This window comes from Schistocerca piceifrons, chromosome 5, assembly GCF_021461385.2.
Source record: "Schistocerca piceifrons isolate TAMUIC-IGC-003096 chromosome 5, iqSchPice1.1, whole genome shotgun sequence".
NCBI lineage: Eukaryota > Metazoa > Arthropoda > Insecta > Orthoptera > Acrididae > Schistocerca > Schistocerca piceifrons.
This window is the reverse complement of record NC_060142.1, coordinates 63,569,427-63,591,787: the sequence shown is the minus strand read 5'-3', so window position 1 is coordinate 63,591,787 and position 22,361 is coordinate 63,569,427. Positions and strand designations below refer to the sequence as shown.

General features: G+C 43.2%; 1 protein-coding gene across 2 annotated transcripts in view; it reads right to left on the bottom strand.

Annotated features, from left to right (window-relative positions):
* Window positions 1-22,361, bottom strand: part of LOC124798090 — a 291,165-nt gene that overhangs the window by 198,724 nt on the left and 70,080 nt on the right. Inside the window, exon 2 of one of the 2 annotated variants that reach the window (XM_047261332.1) lies at window positions 22,054-22,209. The exons of the other annotated variant lie outside the window; for it this stretch is intronic. Within the exon in view, the coding sequence (XP_047117288.1) occupies window positions 22,054-22,088 (35 nt within the window). The 5' untranslated portion in view covers window positions 22,089-22,209. The remainder of the gene's footprint in view (window positions 1-22,053; window positions 22,210-22,361) is intronic. 2 annotated transcript variants of the gene reach the window in all.

Sequence of the window (22,361 nt, the reverse complement as noted above, 5' to 3'; positions counted from 1 at the left end):
AAGATATGCAGAGACAGGCAAAATTGCCACTTGGTGTGACGAAAGGCAACTCGCATTAAATGCGGATGCATGGACGGCAATGCCTACACCATAGAGAAAGAACGCTATAGTGTTTAATCAAAAGATTAGTTGTGATCATGTTGAGCATATCGCGTGCCTATGGCGCTGGTAGTTATAATTAAACTGCAGCTACTTGCAGAGGTCTATTGTGGGCCGTAATTATCTTATGCTAGCGAATCTGGTAGACACGCTAATGCATTGATGCGGAATCGATTTACATTGAAAAAAAAGTAGCTCCAGTTTTGGCCGTCTGACGCTGTACACTATGTATTGCCGACTGAAAGGTCTGAGGACAGGCCCGACGTCATTAAACGATTTAAAGGCGATGATAATGAAATTCGAAAACACGGCTGAGCTTGGTGTGGCACCTGGAAGAGGAAGGCGTCTTGTCCCAGTGGACGGTGCAGCACGTGCACCGGGTAACGGTAATGCTCATGCAGCGTCACAAGAGCTGTCCATGAGACGGTCAACAGAACAGAAACTTTTGCGGTCTGTTTTACACAGGTAACCGATCCAGACTGCACAGCATTTGAAACTTCACGACCCTCAGCAACGTTCTCAATTTACTCTTCGGTTTCCGGCACGGATCGAAGTTGATGACATGTGGGCGGGCAATACTCTATGGAGGGACGAGGCGCATTTTACACTACAGATTGCTGTGAATACACAAACTGCCGAATTTTGCTGTTAAGCAGCGTATTGTACACTAAGAGCCATTGCACTCGTCGAATGGGACTGCGTGGTGTGGGTTCAGATGCACTTTATTCTCGGTTCGTTCTTCTTTGAACAGAACACACGCAGAAGGCCAGTCAGGTGTACCCTAACTTCTGTACGTTATCGACATCTCCTTTCAAAGCATGTGATTCCTGCCCTGGAAGAGCGCAACTGTGTGGAAACCACTGTTTTCATGCAACATGGGGCAACACTTCAAGTCGTTCGCCCATTCAAAGCTCTGCTTAACGCAACCTTCCACGAACGTTTTGTCTCCAGAGTTTTTCCAGATGGATGGCCTGCAATATCGCTTTATCTGCAACCATGTAATGTTTGTCTCTGGGATATCTAAACTAGTGTGTATACCAGGGACACTGTAGGTCTCTCTACCTGATCTGAAGAGCAGTATAGAGGAACAGGTTGTTCAGATTCCATCGGACCTGCTACGAGCAACAACTGATCAGGTCGTTTTACGGATGCGGCGTCTCGTCCACGTCTCCGATGCACATATGAACAAATTGTGTAAGCGACGGTATCTAATAAAATCAACATTATGTCTTTCTAACTTGTTTGTCCTCCTCCTCCCACGTCCCATTCCTAACCCAACACAGGAAATACAGGGTGCTTCAAAATGAACATATCGGTTTTAAGGCGTTGTAGTATTTATTACGTTGAACTTACAATTGTAAATAATGCACCAAATGAAGGAGCAACTCAGTTTTGTTTGTATACCTGCGCGCAATGGAAGAGTATGCAATGACCAAGTGTGACGCTTAGCCCTAAGAAATATCCCAGAGGAAATTTTATGAGTCAACTGTAACTGATGTTTCTTATCTTGATGTGCTACAGATATGGCCCGTCCCTCAACGGGAAGAAGCTGAACAACACATCTTTATTTGGGAGCAAGATGGTGCGCCGCCTCACTGCCATAACTCAGTACGCGACTGGTTAAACGACGTTGTATCCGACCGGTGGATTGGGAGCAAGGGGCCGGTTGACACAGCATCTTATGCATGACCTCCACGTTCACACACGATCTGACGCGATTATATGTATGTGCCTTCCATACGAGCTGATCTTCAAATGGTTCTGAGCACTACAGGACTTAACTGCTGTGGTCATCAGCCCCGTAGAACTTAGAACTACTTAAACCTACCTAACCTAAGGACACCACATACATCCATGCCCGAGGCAGGATTCGAACCTGCGACTGTACCAGCAGCGCCGTTCCGGGCTGAAGCGCCTAGAACCGAACGGCCACAACGGCCGGCCGAGCTGATCTATCCAACTTTGGAAATAGTGTTATTGCAACAGTTACTCCTAACACATTGATCACGGTTTCGAAACAACTCGCTTATCGACTCGATGTGTGATCGGTGTTGACACTGAATAATTGTAACAAAAACTGTGTTTACCTTACATTTGGTGTATTATTTATAATTGTAAGGTGAATGTAATATGCGCTACAAAACCTTAAAACACGTATATTAATTTTGAAACACCCTGTATTTTTAACTCCGCGTTTCGGTGCCATATGCTAATTACAGCCCACACTGAACCTTCGTGAGTGGCTATAGTTTAATTATAACTACCCAGTACACTAGTAAGTTTTATACTTTAACTTCCTGCCTGTATTCAGTGTCACTTTGAACTGTGCCCTGTGCAAGTGCAACTTACTTAAACTTTAAACACTGTGCGAACTTTTCAAAAAGGAGTTTATTACTTTTGTGCCTCAGTGAAACCTTAGACGTTAGTCTGACTGTGTCGTGATGTAACTTTATTCTCAGTAGTACCTGCGTCTAACCATCAATTTTACTCTATATGAAGCTTGTATGTTTAAACTACGTGCGTGCACAATTACGTACTGTTCTATTGTCCATATCAAACTAATTTATGAAGAACTCGTGTAACTTCGGCAAAGCACAAATTCAAACCATCAGTACGGAACCGCTTACAGCGTTCTCATTTTTCTTCAGTCGTTAATCTGAGTTCATCAGCCACAACTGGAGGTCGGCATGATCGTACTTCATGAATATTCGTTCGTCCGTTATGAAACATGATGCACCATTTTCGAAGATTTAAGATATCACTTCAATGACGCCTTTACAATGACGTATCACCAAATGGAGTTTTTGTCATTACGGTAAGAAAGTCTTACTTAACGGCACATTTACTTTACCTAAAAACTAGATTTTTACCCAGATGATTGTCTAAGTTGGTTTCGATGTCTTCTATTCTGAATGATTTAGGTCTTCAGATTTGGCTGTACAAAGAAATACATTATTGCCAGTATTATCGAGTTGATGGTTTGTTAAATGTCAAATAAAACAGTTTTTTCACTGAATCTTACGTATTTATAAATTGGTAGACAACTGGTTTACAAGACACGTCTCAGAGAAAGTTCCACCATTCAACCATTCTTCCCACCAAGTGCGAACCAGATGAGGAACAAAAATAACATCTGAGACAAGGAGGTTTAGACGATTTACATAGTCGTCAAGAACGTTGTTTCGACCAGTTGATATATAATTCGGGAAAACACAGTAAAAATAAATGTATAGATTTTGATATTAAAAAAAATGTCGTGTGACTAGGGCCTCCCGTCGGGTACGCCGTTCGCCGGGTGCAAGTCTTTCGATTTGACGCCACTTCGGCGACCTGTGCGTCGATAGGGATGAAATGATGATGATTAGGACAACACAACACCCAGTCCCTGAGCGGAGAAAATCTCCGACCTAGCCGGGAATCGAACCCGGGCCCTTAGGATTGACATTCGGTCGTGCTGACCACTCAGCTACCGGGGGCGGACGCTCTGATATTAAAACTACAAAAATCATCGTAATTGCAAATCATATAAATAGTTCTGAATGAAATAAAGAATCTTTACACACGGCCATTCAGCTGCCCTGCCAATGTCGTTTTATGCATACACAATGTTATATCTGGTCTTCAAACACGACGCACGAGATTTTCATATTCTTTCGCCCGCTACAAGCAAACTATTAGTCCTAAAGAAAAAACGAACAGGGCCTCCTTGTAGGAAATTTAATGTAGTTGAATTTTGTACCGGGATAAGTTGTTACTAGAGGCCGTAGTTTTCGAATTATTCAAGAAAACCGCGTTAAAGTGACTTTCAAACGCATCCACACTCCCACATTCATCCCGCACAGGTCAGCATTTCTGGTCCATTGTTCACGGCACTCCCTCATACCGCTGTACAAAAATTTGCGACTGTACGAATTACTCGCCACATTAGACGTTTTTTAGACTTCAGTGACTGACTTTATTATGCTACCGTCTTAGTTAAGCTCTTACGAAATGTAAAATTTACGTTTCTATCAATTTTTCCTAACTATTCTGTGAATTTAAAAAGAATAAAACAAACATTAACACCGTTTTATTCCTCAGACATTCTGCCGAAGGATCTACTGTGCTGGTAAGGGTTAAGTCTGGATCTGATGGTCAACGTAATTAGTAACGTTTACTAAAGTCATTTTGCTTTAATTCAACTTATGGGCAAGTTTGTAGTGCTAACGAAATAGCCGACGTCGTTGGCGGCGTAATAGCCCAGTCAATAGTGGCCAAAAAAAGGTCGAATGTCGTCAATAGTTCGTGAAGTCAGAAATTTGTGTACAGTGATAGGAGTTGGTGTCACGAACAATATATGCACTGGAAATCCTGAGTGAGGGAAAGGGGGGGGGGGGGAGGATAGAGGTGTGTTTGAGTCACTTTCGTCCCTTTTTCTTGAGTAATTCTAAAACCGTGCCTCCAGCGAAAACGTTTCACAGTGCAAAATTTAACTACATTAATTTCCCTACAGCAAATGCCCTGTTCATTTTTCCTGTATGACTACTAATAGCTTGGTGCAGAAGTTCGTAGTGTTTTTGTTCTGTGTCTTGGTATTCCGGTTACTCTTGGTTTATTTATCGATTGTCATTTTTCATTTGTAGTTTCGGTTTACATCTCGTCATTTCGTCATTTGGAGATACTGAGTGGAGCTGTGGACTCTAGAAAATAGAGCACCAAGTGGATAAATCTGAACATTTCCATCATATTATTCTGTTTCGGTTCAACAGAGAGATGAAAACAGTGGAGGCAGCCAGAAACATTTGCAACGTGTGTGGGGATAATGCCACAGGACGGAGCACGGCAAGAAAATGGTTTTCTGGTTTTAAGGAGAATCGTTTTGACATTAGTGACTCTCCACGTTCAAGAAGACTTTCGGGGTTTGATGAAGACCGTTCAAAGACATTAATCCATAAGGATCCACACCAGCGTACTCGAGAATTGGCATATGTGATGAACTGTGATCACTCCACTGTCGTGCGACATTTGCATGCAGTGAAGAAGGTCCAGACATCGGGTTTATGGGTATCGCATGCTCTAAGCCAAAATCACAGAAATCAGCGGGTGGCGGTATGTGCATCTGTGCTTTCTCGTCTCAACTGGCTCTTTAACAACACCGACTATTCCTATCCTGTATCGTTACTGGTGAAGAGAAATTGTGTCTCTGTCCTAACATAAGCAAAAGAAAGGATTGGATGAGCCCAAACGAAGTACCAACTTCTAGTGCAAAGACCTGGGAGCGTCCACAAAAGATATGTTGTGCATGTGGTGGAGCACTGATCGTATGTTGCACTACAACTACTTTCCCGAGGTGTAGCCATAATCACTACTGACATTTACTGTCGATAACTGAGACGTCTTGCAGGAGCAATCAAGAGCAACGACCAGGGAGATCGCGTGAAATGCCACTCCACGATAATGCCTTCCCGCATTCTGGTAGACTGACAAAAAACACTATACAGTACCTAGCTTGGGAAGTCATTCCTCACCCGCCTTACTCAGCTAACCTTGCGCCCTCCGGTTTTCACCTTTTCACCTTCCTGCTCTCTATCGAACAACGTTCACGGTGCTTCCTTTCCGGATGAATATGCTCTCGAACATGGCTCGACCAGTTCTTCGCCTCAAACTTACGTGATTTCTACAGTTACCGCAGTGTTGGCAGACTGTTGTAAACAGTGAAGGAGACTGTATTGGTTCAAATGGCTCTGAGTACTATGGGACTTAACAAAAAAAAAAAAAAAAAAAAAAAATTGGTTCAAATGGCTCTGAGCACGATGGGACTCAACATCTGAGGTCATCAGTCCCCTAGAACTTGGAACTACTTAAACCCAACTAACCTAAGGACATCACACACATCCATGCCCGAGGCAGGATTCGAACCTGCGACCGTGGCGGTCGCGCTGTTACGGACTGAAGCGCTTAAAACCGCTCGGCTACCGCGGCCAGCGGAGACTGTATTACTGATGACTTAAGTCTCTGATATGTTTATCTGTTGCGTTCATTAAACTTACGTGAAAACGATGCTAACTCATGGACCAACGCAATAGTCTGCGCATAGGGAGCGAGAGAATACGAAAATCTCGTACACGATTTTTTACGGCCTGCTATAGCATTGCGGCAGGGGCAGCTCTATGAACGTTTCTACTTACAGGTGAAATTATCGATATCAATTCATATCGGAAGCTTCAGCATGTGTATCTGGCTTGATTACATCACAAACTGAACCTTCATTCATCACATTGTCATAAACCTCGGTTATCTTTCTGTATATTTCAGTAGATCGGACAATTTTATATTCAGAATCACACTACGTATTACACTACGAATCTCACACTTGGCAGGAACGTAAGATTTTAAAATCGCACAAGTGAACAGTATACGTCAGTAAGTGGTCGCTGTAACCGTCATACTGGCGCCAACGATTAGGAAGATGCAAGTTTGACGCTCACATTATGAGAAAAACACTGCATTAATGTTACTTGGAGGTGTGGTTAGTGCAGTGTGGCGTAGCAATACTATTTGATGTGGTATAAACAGCAGCATCATCCGTCGAGGCGTTCAGTTATGTTATGGCTGTACGTCGGTGATCGTAATAAACGTACTTTCAGTGCTAAGTGTTGTACTTCATTTGCCACCCTATTTTCGCATTCTGACTTGAGCGTAGTTACCATGTGATAGTATTTCCCTGTCACAAATCACGCCTTTGCTTTGAACGTCAAAGCGTCCGCGTTGGACGATGTACGAAAGAGACAAAGATTGTCAAGACCGCATTTGTAAGTGCACTGATCAGCCGGAGCATTATGACCACCTACCTAACAGCCGGTGTGTCCACCTTTGCCACAGATAACAGCAGCGACGCGTCATCGCAGGGAAGCAATGAAGCCTTGGTAGGTCCTTGCAGGGAGTTGGCACCACATCTGCACACACAGGTCACCTAATTCCCGTAAATTCCGGCAGTAGGACGATACGCTCCGACGACACATTCAGTCATGTCCCAGATGTGATTCCGTAGATTTTCCCAGTCTCTTCACTGATATGCTGCCGGATACACGGTATTTCGGTGATCCATCTGCCCGCCATCTTCAGGTGCGATCGCTGAGTACACACTCACGCCGAAACTGAGTGAACATCAGAAACGGCGACTCCTTTAAACCCCGGGTCCAGGCCACTGCACCTGCGCGAGAAGCGGAGGAGCTGCCTCCTACGAAGGGAAGAATTGCAACGCGAAGCTGATAATTCGCAAATTAAGATTTAGTGGGTTGGAAACCAGACCGTTGTTTTATGTCAGATAAAATACGGTTCCATATCTTGCTTAAAGGAAAATCTTTATCTCTGTTAATAATGTCGTTAGGTAATCGTATTTCGATACACTCCTTGAGCACACAGTCCTAATAACGAGAAGCCGGAGCAATAATTTGCGTCTCTTTAAACGACATGTTATGCCCTTCATTGAGAATGTTCGGCGACGGCAGATTTTTCTGGCTGGAGCAATGCGACGCTGATGTTCCACACGTCGGTCATGAACAGTGTGAATAGTCTGTCCAATGTAGGCCCTTCCACAATGACGGGGGATTTTATAAACTGCAGGCTTTCTCAGTCCCAAATAATCTTTAACAGATCCAAATAGGGCTCTAGTCTTGGCCAAAGAACACTTTTCCTGAGAATTCTAGAAATGTTTGAAGAAATACTTCCAACAAAGGGTAGAAAAGCAGCTGATTTACTACACTGCTGGCCACCGTAAATGCAACACCCTGAAGGAAGCATCCGGATCAAGTGAAATTTACATCATGGGTTTGCAGCGATGAGATATGCAACTGATTAGAATTTCAGCGCAGACGCACATCACGCACGCCTGTGGCGCCACCTCATAGCGCCATTTAAGGCTTGGCGATTTCAACGAGTGTACGTTCGGCACGTGTGTTTACCTTGTGGTTGTTTCATAAGACGATCAGTTATGCCTCGTAGACAACAGCGAACATCGTTTGATCAAGTATCCGAGTTCGACAGAGGAAGGATAGTGGCTTACCGAGATTGTGGATTATCATACAGAGAAATCGCTAGTCGTGTTGGACGAAACCAAACAACTGTAATGTGGGTATGTGACCGTTGGATGCAGGAGGGTACGACGGACCGACGTGGTCGATCGCATTCACCTCGGTGCACCACTGCACGTGCTGATAGGCAAATTGTGCGCATGGCAGTGACGGATCGCTCAGTGACATCCCGAACCATAGCACAGCACATTGCGTCTGTAACGCATCATCCAGTGTCTGCGCGTACCATTCGACGCCGTTTACAGCAAAGTGGTCTGTCCGCAAGACGTCCATTGCTTCGTCTACCATTGACGCAGAACCTCAGACGTCTCCGTCGCCAATGGTGTGATGACAGACGGATGTGGACGGCAGAATGGAATGATGTTGTCTTTACTGACGAGGCACGCTTCTGTCTGCAGCACCACGATGGTCGGATTCGAGTGTGGAGACACCATGGAGAGAGGATGTTGGACAGCTGCATTATGCACCGCCACACTGGTCTTGCACCAGGTATTATGGTATGGGGCGGTATTGGATATTACTCTCGCACGCCTCTAGTACGCATTGCCGGTACTTTAAATAGCCGGCGCTACATATTCGAGGTGCTGGAGCCAGTTGTCCTTCCTTACCTTCAGGGCTCGGTCACAGCCATATTTCAACAGGATAATGCGCGATCACACGTGGCACGCATTGTCCAAAGGTTCTTCGTCAATAACCAGATTGAATTGCTTCCCTGACCGGCTCGCTCTCCGGATCTTTCGCCGATAGAAAACATGTGGTCCATGGTTGCTCAACGAGTGACCCAGATTACATACGCAGCTGCCACACCAGATGATCTTTGGCAACGTGTGGAAGCTGCTTGGGCTGCTGTACCCCAGGAACACATCCAACGTCTCTTTGACTCAATGCCGAGACGTGTGGCAGCGGTGATCTCCTACAATGGCGGCTACTCTGGCTACTGATTCTGGCAGGAACCACATGTCACAGACGTCTGTAAACGTAATCATTTGATACTTGGTCAACATGTTATCTACAAAATAAATTTTGTTGTGCTACATCTTGTCTTTCTTGGTGTTGCATTTACGGTGGCCAGCAGTGTAGTATCCGGCGATTGTTCACTTGATGGTCCAAACTGAATGATGATCGGTATATCCGTTGAGCTTGAAGCAGATGGCGGCTAGATGGATCGCCGAAATATCGTGTAGTGAAGACTATCATATCCGGCAGCATACCCGTGAAGAGCATAAACATCCCAGATGTGTTTGATCGATTCAGATTTGGCGAGTTAGAGAGGGCAGGAGAGATGGGGCAGCACATGGATTAGAGCTCGCCATTGCGTTCCTCGAACCACTCCATCATTCCTGGCCTCGTGACATGGCACATTATCTTCTTCAAAAATGTCAGTGTCGTCGGGAAACACGATCGTCACGAAAGAATGTACGTAGCCTGCAACCAGTGTACGATACTCCTTGTCCATCATGGCGCCTTGCAGAGCTCCACTGGACCCACGGATGCCCATGTGAATGTTCCCCAGAACACAACCGCCGCGAACTCGTCTCCGTCCCGCAGCATATGTGTCAAGGAGCTGTTCCTCTGCACAGCGCCCACCCAACGGCATGATGAAGAAGGTATCGGGACTGATTAGACGCTCTGCCACTGCGCCAACGTCCAGTGCCGATGGTCAGGTGCCCATTTCAGTCGTAGTTGCCGATGTCGAGGTGTTAACATGGACACATGCATGGGTCGTCGGTTGCGGAGGCCCATCGTTAGGAGTGTTCGGTGCGCTGTGTGTTCAGACACACTTGTACTCTGCTCGGCATTAAAGTTCCGCCACAGTTCGCCGCCTGTCCTGTTTTACCAGTCTGGCCACCCTATGACGTCCGACAACTGTAATCTACATCTCTACATCCACATCCATACTCTGCAAGCCACCTGACGGTGTGTGGCGGAGGGTACCTTGAGTACCTCTATCGGTTCTCCCTTCTATTGCAGTCTCGTATTGTTCGTGGAAAGACGGATTGTCGGTATGTCTCTGTGTGGGCTGTAATCTCTCTGATTTTATCCTCGTGGTCTCTTCGCGAGATATATGTAGGAGGGAGCAATGTACTGCTTGACTCCTCGGTGAAGGTATGCTCTCGAAACTTCAACAAAAGCCCGATCATTCCATTTTAAATCACTCCTAATGCGTACTCCCAGATAATTTATGGAATTAACTGCTTCCAGTTGCTGACCTGCTATATTGTAGCTAAATGATAAGGGATCTTTCTTTCTATGCATTCGCAGCACATTACAGTTGTCAACAATGAGATTCAATTGCCATTCCCTGCACCATGCGTCAATTCGCTGCAGATCCTCCTGCATTTCAGTACAATTTTCCATTGTTACAACCTCTCGATATACCATAGCATCATCCGCAAAAAACTTCAGTGAACTTCCGATGTCATCCACAAGGTTATTATGTATATTGTGAATAGCAACGGTCCTACGACACTCCCCTGCGGCACACTTGAAATCACTCTTACTTCAGAAGACTTCTCTCCATTGAGACGTCTGAACGAAGTTTCACCTTGGTTACGCCACGTCTTGAAGACACTCACCACAGCATTTCTGGAACACCCGACAAGCCGTGCAGTTTCCGAAATGCTCGCGCCATCACAATCTGTCGTCGGTCAAATTCAGATAGATCGCGCATCTTCCCCAATCTACACAGAGACAGCATGCTCACTGATACTAAATGTACCGTGCGCATGTCTGACTAGCGGTCATTCCTCGCCAGGTGACGCTGCTATCGCCTGGACGGGTTTATATCGATAGTAGGTCAGTGGTCGTAATATTCTGGCTGATCAGTGTGCGCCTGGCATTGGAACAGGATGGCGCTTGTAACACTCTCTGTGGCTACTAAAAGCGAGGTACGCAACACTGGTGTCGATCGTCTGCCCGCAGGTTAATCCGGAAATTCTCAGCCGGTTTCTCCGCTGGGCGTTCTCCGCGCCAGGGTCGTCTCCATGACGACAATGTCGCAACCTTCTGGGCGGCGGAGTAAGGACGGCAGGGCGCCGCGTGTGGCCTCGCCTAGACACGCCTCCGCACACGTCGCAGGCGCTGCGTGACTCAAGGAAGTCTTCTTCCCGCGGAACCGGCCCTTCCACCCAGAACTGGCGAGCCAAACTGCTGTACTCTCGGCGAGGTTTCCGTCTGACCGGAACACAAGTCGACCGTGTCCTCCCGCACAAAACTGGTCTGCAAAGAACTAGACTCTCGCCAAGGTTTCCTGTTGACTGGAACGGTGGTAGGCCATCAGTTTCCTGTTGGCTGGAACAGTGGGAGGCCATCAGTGAATCATGCGAAATGAGCTGCTACGACCCTGTCCAACGTGCCTCACTAGGACAGAGAGTGTCTTCACCGTCCATCCAAAATGTTCCGAAGATGCATTTCCTGGCGAGTAAGCGACGTCCGCTCGGTAACTACGGTGACAGCTTGAACTGAAGCTCCCCCTAGACGGCCAGTAATTGCGAGCATAAAAAAAATTAAAAATTGATTCAGGGAGCGTCAAAGAACACTCACGAACATCCCACTGCCCCCCTCCCCCTCCCCCCCCCCCAAATCACCTGCGATTTGAATATGGAGTACGGAGTTTTTATCCATTACAAAAAGCGCACACACTTCTCGCGATTTGCCAAATGTACCGGTACTTCACCAATTCCAGTGATACAATACTACGGTTTTAGCAATAACTGTAAATGATCATCGGTTTTAACTATCGCAGTTATTTACCTAGAACAAATATGGAGTGAATAACCATCAATTCTCTGGGATATAATTTTTTTGAGTCATTTATAAAGCTTAGTTCCTGTGGCATGATACGTCTCGTAACTTACCACCTCCATAAATTTCTGCGGACACCTGTATCCCCATGGGAAGAAAAAGAAAAAACCTAAACTGAGAGCAGCAATTCTGCGAACTTGTGTTTTGCGCTCCTATTCCTTGCTGCCGACAGTCCTTTCAAAAACTTTAAATTTACAGTGCTGTTTCGCTCTAAGATATTTTAGACTTAGTTTGGAAATGTGTCATGCAATAATACGTGCACTAAACGATAATATTCGGCTAATGTATACACACACACATAAATATCTGTATATACACACTTTTAATTCATAGCGTTCCATTAATTGATTTCTAGAGTAAATTAAGCTTCCAGGTGTGAGAAAGTACTCTAAATATTTGTTAGCTTGTAGGAAACATACTGGCGCCGAGATTTTCTGTAGTGTCTTGTGCTTGTGTGTTGAAGCTGCATGGGCAGCTGTACCTGTACACACCATCCAAGCTCTGTTTGACTGAATGCCCAGGCGTATCAAGGTCGTTATTACGGCCAGAGGTGGTTGTTCTGGGTACTGATTTCTCACGATCTATGCACCAAAGTTGCGTGAAAATGTAATCACATGTCAGTTCTAGTATCATGTATTTGTCCAATGAATACCCGTTTATCATCTGCATTTCTTCTTGGTGTAGCAATTTTAATTGCCAATAGTGTGTATATATGTTTCGTTTGTTTTATTATTCTTATAAGTGCTTTAGGAACGAGGCATTTGCTATCATTATATCACCACACCGAAGAGTATATCCGTCAATTCCACAGCTTCAGTCACGCTTCATGATAGTATGAATCTGGCAAGGACACTGTCTCAGTAACTTCAAAGAATGTTGTTAGAAGCGAGACGTGTTACGAGAACGTATCTACTGCATCTTTACTTTACGATTTACTGATTTCCTCTAGGGTACTTAAGGTCGGAAGACAAACTTTCAGACGAACTGTCCAACTTAAGTAATGTCCCTAAACTCTGCTATGGTCACCAGCGGTCTCTATATCTGGCTGTGTTGTGTCCTGTTATGAGCGCGAAATAAATACTTGTTAAAACAGAAAAAAATTGTGCAATAAACGGTAACAGGAATAAAATCTACATCGATTAGTGCTCGCAGTTGTCAAGACGAATAAAATGATCCGTATCGCAATAAGTATTTGTTTGTGGTGTAACATTTCTCCATCAGAGCTATAGCTTTATTCCATCATATTACATCCCAGTTGGGCGAAGATACAGTAGCAAACATGTGACGTCATGAGGTGGAGTGATGCAAGAACTGTCTGACACTGCTGCCTGGTTACAGTAATCGTGAGAAATTGCAGCAGCTGAACACACATATCTTATGACTGGTTGTTGTCATAAAAGATGCAGGCATTACCATCTGGCCTTGGTGCCAAAAAAATCTTTTTGTTGGTTATTAATTATTACTAAATTATTATTGATTTTTTCCATAATAATGTGGGAGAACCTGTTAATGCCGTGCTATCATTACGTAGTCACAAAACGTTTTATTGTGAACATTAAGTAGTTGAATTACTAGAAACGGTCGAATCATTGCGTGTGCCATTGGCTTCGTTTCGAATGGCCGATCGGCGAGGTTCAGTCACAGAGTCGGAACGCAGATGGTGATGACTGGCCAGATTATTACTTTGTTTAGGAAAGTATAATTTGGCTTGTGATGTATTAAAAATATTTGTTACCCAGTTGGAAAGTAGTAATGAACGAATGATAGCTTTGCGAGTGACGCTTGTGGGTGTACATAAGGTGATTATTCACTTTACTATGTTATCTGAAGGATAGCCCGTAACAAAAAATCGCTAGAATATTAGTAGCCAACGGAACTCGTAATATCAGTAAGAAAGAGCCGCAGTCTGTTTCATTCTGGTTCCATTAACCCTCGACCGGACGCGCTGTTGTATAAAGTACGACAGCAGCGGTTTTTATGCCAAATCGATGCCTCAACTTTGAGTATTATCATCCTCTTCAGTTTACTCCATCGTTGATGTTAACTCGACAATTTTAAGGCGGCTTCAGTTCCTTTGATTAGCTGTCTCAGTTTATTTTCTGAATTGTAAGCAACGAGGTGTCTAATGTTGTAAAAAGTACAATGCGCGTCTGCTGGTGTGACAGTTGCAAGCTCTGGTCCAGCAGTCAGTATGCAGAGGTAAGTGTAATAAGAAGTTGACTATACTTATTCATTGTTCTTTATTTTGTATAGATGCACATTACATGTTAATTTGGTTACAACGGCATGAGAAATCGTTTCATTTCTTTTGATATTTTATTTCAGTTCAAAGGATGTATAAGACGAGGAATTTCGCTAAGTGATGATGAAGTCTATCCACACTTTTCAGACCAGGAAGAAAGTGAAGTGAATTTGAGTGATGAAAACGCTAAATTTGAGGACAAAGGCAGTGAATCTGAACATGAGTGTGAGGATGATGGTGATCTCAAAGAAGTAGCAGATGTACGGGATTTATTTACTAGAAAAGACAAAGGTGGTGAAAGCAAGTGTGCTAAAACGACAGAAACCAATAGGGAAAAAAAAATATTGTGCACATTCTACCAGGTCCAAAGACAAACGTGATGGATTTAACTGACATTATTGATGAAATCGTTAAACATACAAATACGTATATAAATAGGCAGCGAGACAGGCATAAACTCTTGCGCAAAAGATTTGATTGGAACGAGAAAAGGCCAGCATGCTTATGTATGAGACTGCAAAAAGACTGGTGGTGCCTACAGGAAACTAACAGGAACCTTACAACTGACAATTTCTGAATATTTGCTGCAGAAGAAAATCACTTTGATTGCTAGAGTGAGGAAGAACAGACGTGAAATTCGTTGAGAATTTCTCTCAAACAAAACAAGGTAAGTGCAATGTTTGAATTTAAGCAGGATAAAACTTTTTTTTCTATTTTACACGTCTAGTTCCGTAAGGTCAAATTGAGGAGCAAATCATCAAGCTCATGGAACGTGTCAGTACAAGAAATTACAACATAAGAGACAGATAAACACAGATAAAATAAAATGTTTATGAACCCCAAAAAAGGGCAAGCCATAAGTTGATGTATACGCAGTCAACAATATAAGACAGGAATCAGCTTAATTTTTCAAAATGGTTCAAATGGCTCTGAGCAGTATGGGACTCAACTTCTGAGGTCATTAGTCCCCTAGAGCTTAGAACTAGTTAAACCTAACTAACCTAAGGACATCACACACATCCATGCCCGAGGCAGGATTCGAACCTGCGACCGTAGCGGTCTCGCGGTTCCAGACTGCAGCACCTAGAACCGCATGGCCACTTCAGCCGGCTTAATTTTTCAAGGTACTCTTCGACAGAATAGGAGGAGTGACCCCAAGAGGAAACTCTTCAGTTTCGATTTGAAAGCGCTTGGATTACTGCTAGGATTTGAATTCTTGTGGTACCTTATTGAAAGTGGGTGCAGCAGTATACTTATTGACAATGGATGCAGTAGCATGCTACACGCGTTTCTGCACAAGGGTCAAGGAAGTGCGATCCAAATGCAGATTAGATTTCTGCCTAGTATTAGCTGAGTGAAAGCTGCTAACTCGTGGAAGTAAGCTGATATTGTTAACAAGAAACGACAGTAAAGAATATATGTATTGAGAGGCCAATGTCAGAATACTCAGACTAATGAACAGGAGTCGACAAGAGGTACGCGAACTTACATCACTTATTGCCCAAACCGCCAGTTTCTGAACCAAAAATGTCATTTGAGAATGGGAAGAGATACCGTAAAATATAATTATACGTCATAAGTGAATGAAAACAAACAAAGTAGACTACTTTTCGTGTGGAACTATCACTTCAGATATCGTTCGAATAGCAAAAATGACTGCATTAAGTCTTTGAACAAGAACCTGAACGTGTGCTTTCCACGACAGTTACCTATCTATCTGAACATATGCCCCTTCTGTGAACTTAAAACATCGGGTTTTGTTGAATTGTGTGTTGGAAACTATAAAAACTAAGTCTTACTGCAATTTAGCGTTAGTTTACTTTCTACATGTCATGAACTTATGTCTTGAACTGCAATATTTGAAACAATGCCAACGTTCCATACAACATCCTTTACTACCACCTAGTGTCATCAGCAAACCAATATTTTAGAATCACCTGTACTACTAGAGGGCATGTCACTTACGTATATGAATAAGGAACACTCTGGCCCCAGCACTGATCCCTGGAGCACCCCACATTTAACTGTGTCCCACTCAGGCCCCACATCACAATCCTTCTCAACAATGTGGATAACGACCTTTTGCTGTCTGCTACTGAAGTAAAAAGTAAACCAATTGTGAGCTACTCCCCATATTCCATAATGGTCCAACTTCTGGAGCAATATTTTGCTATCAACACAATCAAACGCATTAGTTAAATAAAAAAAGATGTCTAGTGTTGGAAAACTTTTGTTTAATCCATCCAGTACCACACACGGAAAAGAGAATTTAGCATTTTCAATTGTTAAACCACTTCTAAAATCGAACTGAACATTTGATAGCAAACTGTGTGAAATAAAATGTTCAATTATCCTAGCATACACAGCCTTCTCAAAAACTTTAGCAAACACTGATGGCATAGAAACACGTATAAACTTGTCTACATTATCCCTTTCTCTTTTTATATGGCACCTTTACTGCAGAGTATTTTAAACATTCAGGAAACTGATTATTCTTAAAGGAAAAATTACAAATGTGGCTAAGTACAAGGCTAACATGTGCAGCACAGCACTTTAATATTCTGCTAGATACTCCATCATATCCATGAGCGTCCTTAATCTTCAGTAATTTAATTATTGACTCGGTCTCCCCCTTATCAGTATCACAGAGGAGTATTTCAGACATTAGTCTCGCAGAGGCATTTTTAAAGAGTGTTATGTAATTCCCTGTGGAAATTAAGTTTTTATTTAATTCACCAGCAATGCTCGGAAAGTGATTGTTAAATACTGTACATATATCAGACTTTTCAGTAACAGAATCACTTCTACACTGAAGCGCCAAATAAACTGGTATAGGCATGCGTATTCAAATACAGAGATATGTAAACAGGCAGAATACGGCACTGCGGTCGGCAACGCCTATGTAAGACAAGTGTCTGGCGCAGTTGTTAGATCGGTTACTGCTGCTACAATGGCAGGTTATCAAGATTTAAGTGAGTTTCAACGTGGTGGTATAGTCAGCGCACGAGCGATGAGACACAGCATCACCGAGGTAGCGATGAAGTGGGGATTTTCCCGTACGGCCACTTCACTAGTGTACCGTGAATGTCAGGAATCTGGTAAGACATTAAATCGCTGCGGCCGGAAAAATATCCCGCAAGAACGGGACCAAGGACGACTGAAGAGAATCGTTCAGAGTGACCGAAGTGCAATCCTTCCGTGAACTGCCACAGATTTCAATGCTGGGCCATCAGCAAGCGTTAGTGTGTGAACCATTCAATGATACATCATCGATGTGGGCTTTCGGAGCCGGAGGACCACTCGCGTACCCTTTACTGCACTACACAAAGCTTTACTCCTCGCCTGGGCCCGTCAACACCGACTTTGGACTTTTTATGACTAGAAACATGTAGCCTGGTCGGACGAGTCTCGTTTCATATCGCATCGAACGGATGGACCTGCACTGGTACGGAGACACCCTCATGAATCATTAGATCCTGCATATCAGCATGGGACTGTTCACGCTGGTAGAAGCTCTGTAACGGTGTGGAGCGTGTGCAGTTGGAGTGATATGGGACCCCTGATACGTCTAGATACGACTCTGACAGGTGACACGCACGTAAGCATCCTGTCTGATTACCAGCATCCATTCATGACCATTGTGCATTCCGACGGACTTGAGCAGGTCCATCAACACAATGCGACACCTCACACGACCACTTTTAGACGTGAACATTATTGAGCATATCTGGGATGCCTTGCAACGTTCTGTTGAGAAGAGATCTCCACCCCCCCGTACTCTTACGGATTTGTGGACAGACCTGCAGGATACATGGTGTCAATTCTCCCAGCACTACTTCAGACATTAGTCGAGTCCAGGCCACGTCGTGTTTTGGCAGTTCTGTGTGCTCGCGGGGACCCTACACGACATCAGGCAGGTGTACCAGTTTCTTTGGCTCTTCGCTGCACTACGAACTGACTTTATATCGCCGACTTAGTGCTGCTGACCAGACACTTCCTTCAAGACTAACGATATGGTTTTTAATGTGTCCTGTGAATTAGCTATTCTATTTGCGGACCACGTACTTGGCCTTACTGATAACATTTTCAAGCACCTTGCAACATTATTTGTAATGGGATACTGTAGTTCGATTGTGACTCGTTTTAACATTTTATTATAATTCCCACTTTGTTCTACATGATATCTTTATTCCACTAGTCAGCCATCCCGACTGCCTTTGTTCTAATAGAAAGCAACTTTCAAATAGCATGAGAAATGTTACAGAGAGCATTATATTTGTCATCTATGTTATCGGCACTATAAACATCTTGCCACTCTTGTTCCTTAACGAGGTTTAAATAATTCTTATGCCGTTGGATTAGCTTCTCTACAAAGTTTGCAATTATATACATAATATTTGTTTGAATACAAAAACCTTATAGTCTTAAAATTTGTGCATCGTGGACTGAAAGGCCATTCATCCTTTTACTAAGAGATTGCCCATCTGGAAATAAAGGATGAACAAATATATTGTATATTGCTGTGCTACTGTTCTCCTTCACCCTGGTTAGAAAAAACACAATCTGCATCAGATTATATGAATTTAGAAGATCTTCCAACATCCTTTTTCTTGCACAACCGCATACAAAATTAATATTGAAGTCACCACATACCTTAGTTCTACATGAACCTCGTAAAAACAGTGCTGTCATACTTTTGTCTACCATGCATGACACGGCGACAGTTAAAAACACGCAAGCTGACTACAATGTGACAAAAGTGGAAGTTGATGATGTAGATAAAGTGTGTGTCTGTTACTCAAGTTCAAGAATTACAAGGAGATAATCATTGGCAATTTTGCTGGAATTAGTTCACAAATATTATTTTCCTTCACAAAGCGTGATATAATTCACGAAGACGTATATATCTCAAGAAGCTAGCACAAGGTCTTATGAAAGAACAGGTGATATCTAGAGGTAAACTCAAATCGTTGCCACCCATTTTCACCGTGTCTCTTATGCAGTTTCGTGGAGGAGCATCGACGTCCGAAGATCAGCGCCCCGAATCTTCAGCGAAAAAAACTCTAGACGTGTAACCCTTGTAAGCGTCAAAACAATTTATCAGCATCAATGTAATATGATGGGTGTGATAACTTGGCTTTTAAACAGCACTCTAAGAAAGATGTTGTCTGTGAAAGGTGTTGCGAAAGTGAACGTACAGGGCTATTACAAATGATTGAAGCGATTTTATAAATTCACTGTAGCTCCTTTCATTGACATATGGTCACGACACACAACAGATACGTAAAAAAGCTTATAAAGTTTTGTTCGGCTGAAGCCGCACTTCAGGTTTCTGCCGCCAGAGCGCTCGAGAGCGCAGTGAGGCAAAATGGCGACAGGAGCCGAGAAAGCGTATGTCGTGCTTGAAATGCACTCACATCAGTCAGTCATAACAGTGCAACGACACTGCAGGACGAAGTTCAACAAAGATCCACCAACTGCTGACTCCATTCGGCGATGGTATGCGCAGTTTAAAGCTTCTGGATGCCTCTGTAAGGAGAAATCAACGGGTCGGTCTGCAGTGAGCGAAGAAACGGTTGAACGCGTGCGGGCAAGTTTCACGCATAGTGATGTGAAAGATTCAGTGTTTAAACCTCCTCTACCAAGAAACGTGCCAGAACTGCGAGTTCGCATCAACAATGCTTTCGAACTCATTGATGGAGACATGCTGCGCTGAGTGTGGGAGGAACTTGATTATCGGCTTGATGTCTGCCGAATCACTAAAGGGGCACATATCGAACATTTGTGAATGCCTAAAAAAACTTTTTGAGTTTTTGTATGTGTGTGCAAACCATTGTGAAAATATCTCAAATAATAAAGTTATTGTAGAGCTGTGAAATCGCTTCAATCATTTGTAATAACACTGTATGTCTGAGTAACTGGCTAAATTGTTATTCAAATAATTAAAAGAGCAAACGTTTATGTTATAAATGTTGAAGGTAGTAAATGTGAACCGCTTTCTTCGATAAATATAATAGTTTGTACAGCACATGCATGCTTTTATTGATAAATGTTCATGTTGTAAATTTTGCAATGCGCGCCTGCTCGTCTGACAAAAATAGGCGCCCCTGCCGAATGGTTACAGCCTCACAGCAAAAACAGCGGACTCTATAAATCTACGTCTACTTCTGTACAGGGGCGGCGACATTTCTTGAAGAAGCCAAGTTGCTATAAATATTACAAATTCTTTAGAAGTCTAAGAGTTTTCACACACAAAAATTCCGAGGCACCGCTTTCCAGTACGCCCGTGCACTTTATTCATTGTGATTAGGAACGCCATACCGGGCATACGTCTATACGAACTTCTTTCTGTTTTGATCAGTGCTATCTCTTGTAATAATATGGGTCATACAGTCAAAACCGGTTATAACGACGTCGGAGGGAGCGACAGTTTACAGCAGTTGTAGCCGATAGTCGTACAAAAAGGGTTTTGCTTTGTTTTTTGAAAAAAGTTTGGCATTTGTAAATGTTAGGCTGTCAGATTTCTTCTTATGTTTATGCAGTAAGTACAGCAATAAAAATGTACAAAACCTGTAACAAGTGAAAAAGCAACAATGCAAATTGCTCAATAATGTCTAACATGTTCTTGGGTGATGAATGAGATAAAATGTTGGTCATGTTTGAAACGTATTGTAAGTGCTGTATAGTATTATAGTCATGAATGACAATTCTTTCCAGTTGCTGTATTACAAAAATTAATCAACAGTAGCAAATGAACAGTACTCTTTCACACACACACAGACACACACACACACACACACACACACACACACACACACACAAAACCACAAAGCATCAAAGAGAATCAGCTATTAATCACATCCTCTACTTTTAAAAAAATAGCACATATTGGAATTTAATTTTCTAGTTTTCTGTAATCACAAGGAAGGCAGTGTTGTTTAGTTTTCCAACTAGTTGCTTTGGCAGCGCATACTACGGTACTGTCCTACTTAAGGTCATCAGTTATCATTGTCTGCTCTTTGTATTTAAGATGTGCGTATGCATCTGACGATTTATTCGTTTTAGCGCCTCATTTTAAACCAACAATCTGCAGAAAATAAGAGTTTGAAAAGAAGTGTTACATTGCTGCTAGTAATCACCGCGCGACCGCTACGGTCGCAGGTTCGAATCCTGCCTCGGGCATGGATGTGTGTGATGTCCTTGGGTTAGTTAGGTTTAAGTAGTTCTAAGTTCTAGGGGACTGATGACCACAGATGTTAAGTCCCATAGTGCTCAGAGCCATTTGAACCATTTTTGCTAGTAATCCCCAAGTACGTAACAAACGAAAGTAAATATTGGACGTTAGAGCCTGCATATTTCTCCGAAAATGTAATAAAAAATAAGTCGTTCTATACGGTAAGTCGTATGAAGCGATGTCGCACTAAACTAGTCATTAAATATAGCATTTACATAGGATCAAGGCGGGACCGCTTTATCTCGCTGTTATTGCCAATACGTTGCTAAAAGCGACGTTGCTATAAATGATATCGACTGCACTTTCTTTAAAAAAAAAAAGTGTTACAAAAACCCGCATGTACCTCAAAATGTGCTTCATTGCCAGTTAAAAATAACAGTCAGGGACATGACAACATAAACAACATTACAGTGTTTCAAATTCTGACTTGCTGATCACACTGGCGTGTAGAAATTGTGTACGAGAACTGCACAGTTTACAATAATGTTACTAGCGTGCTGGATGTGCATTACACGTTGCGATAGTACAATGTTTATTGATATCTGTCTCGCTGCGGTCACGCATGGGTTTTCTGTGAGCTGAGGAAACCAGCGAACCGTTACCTGCTTCGCACTGCTCGAGCACAACTGACGGCCATCCATTCCTTCAGCTCTGTCACCTGTCGCACAATGGGCGCACCAGCCACACCGCATACAGCACGTCAGACATCAGTAGAGACTGGACTGGGGAAACGTCCAAGGCCACCACCGCGTTCTCACCTGGAGTAAAAAACTTTGAGTCAAAATAACACTTTTATAAATGTTATGGCTAACAATCTACATTTTCTTCGATAATTATAGCAGCTAACACTGCTGTACTGTCTACCATAGTGCAATGCCCTCCCTAACACAAACTTTAATTCCTCTCTTGA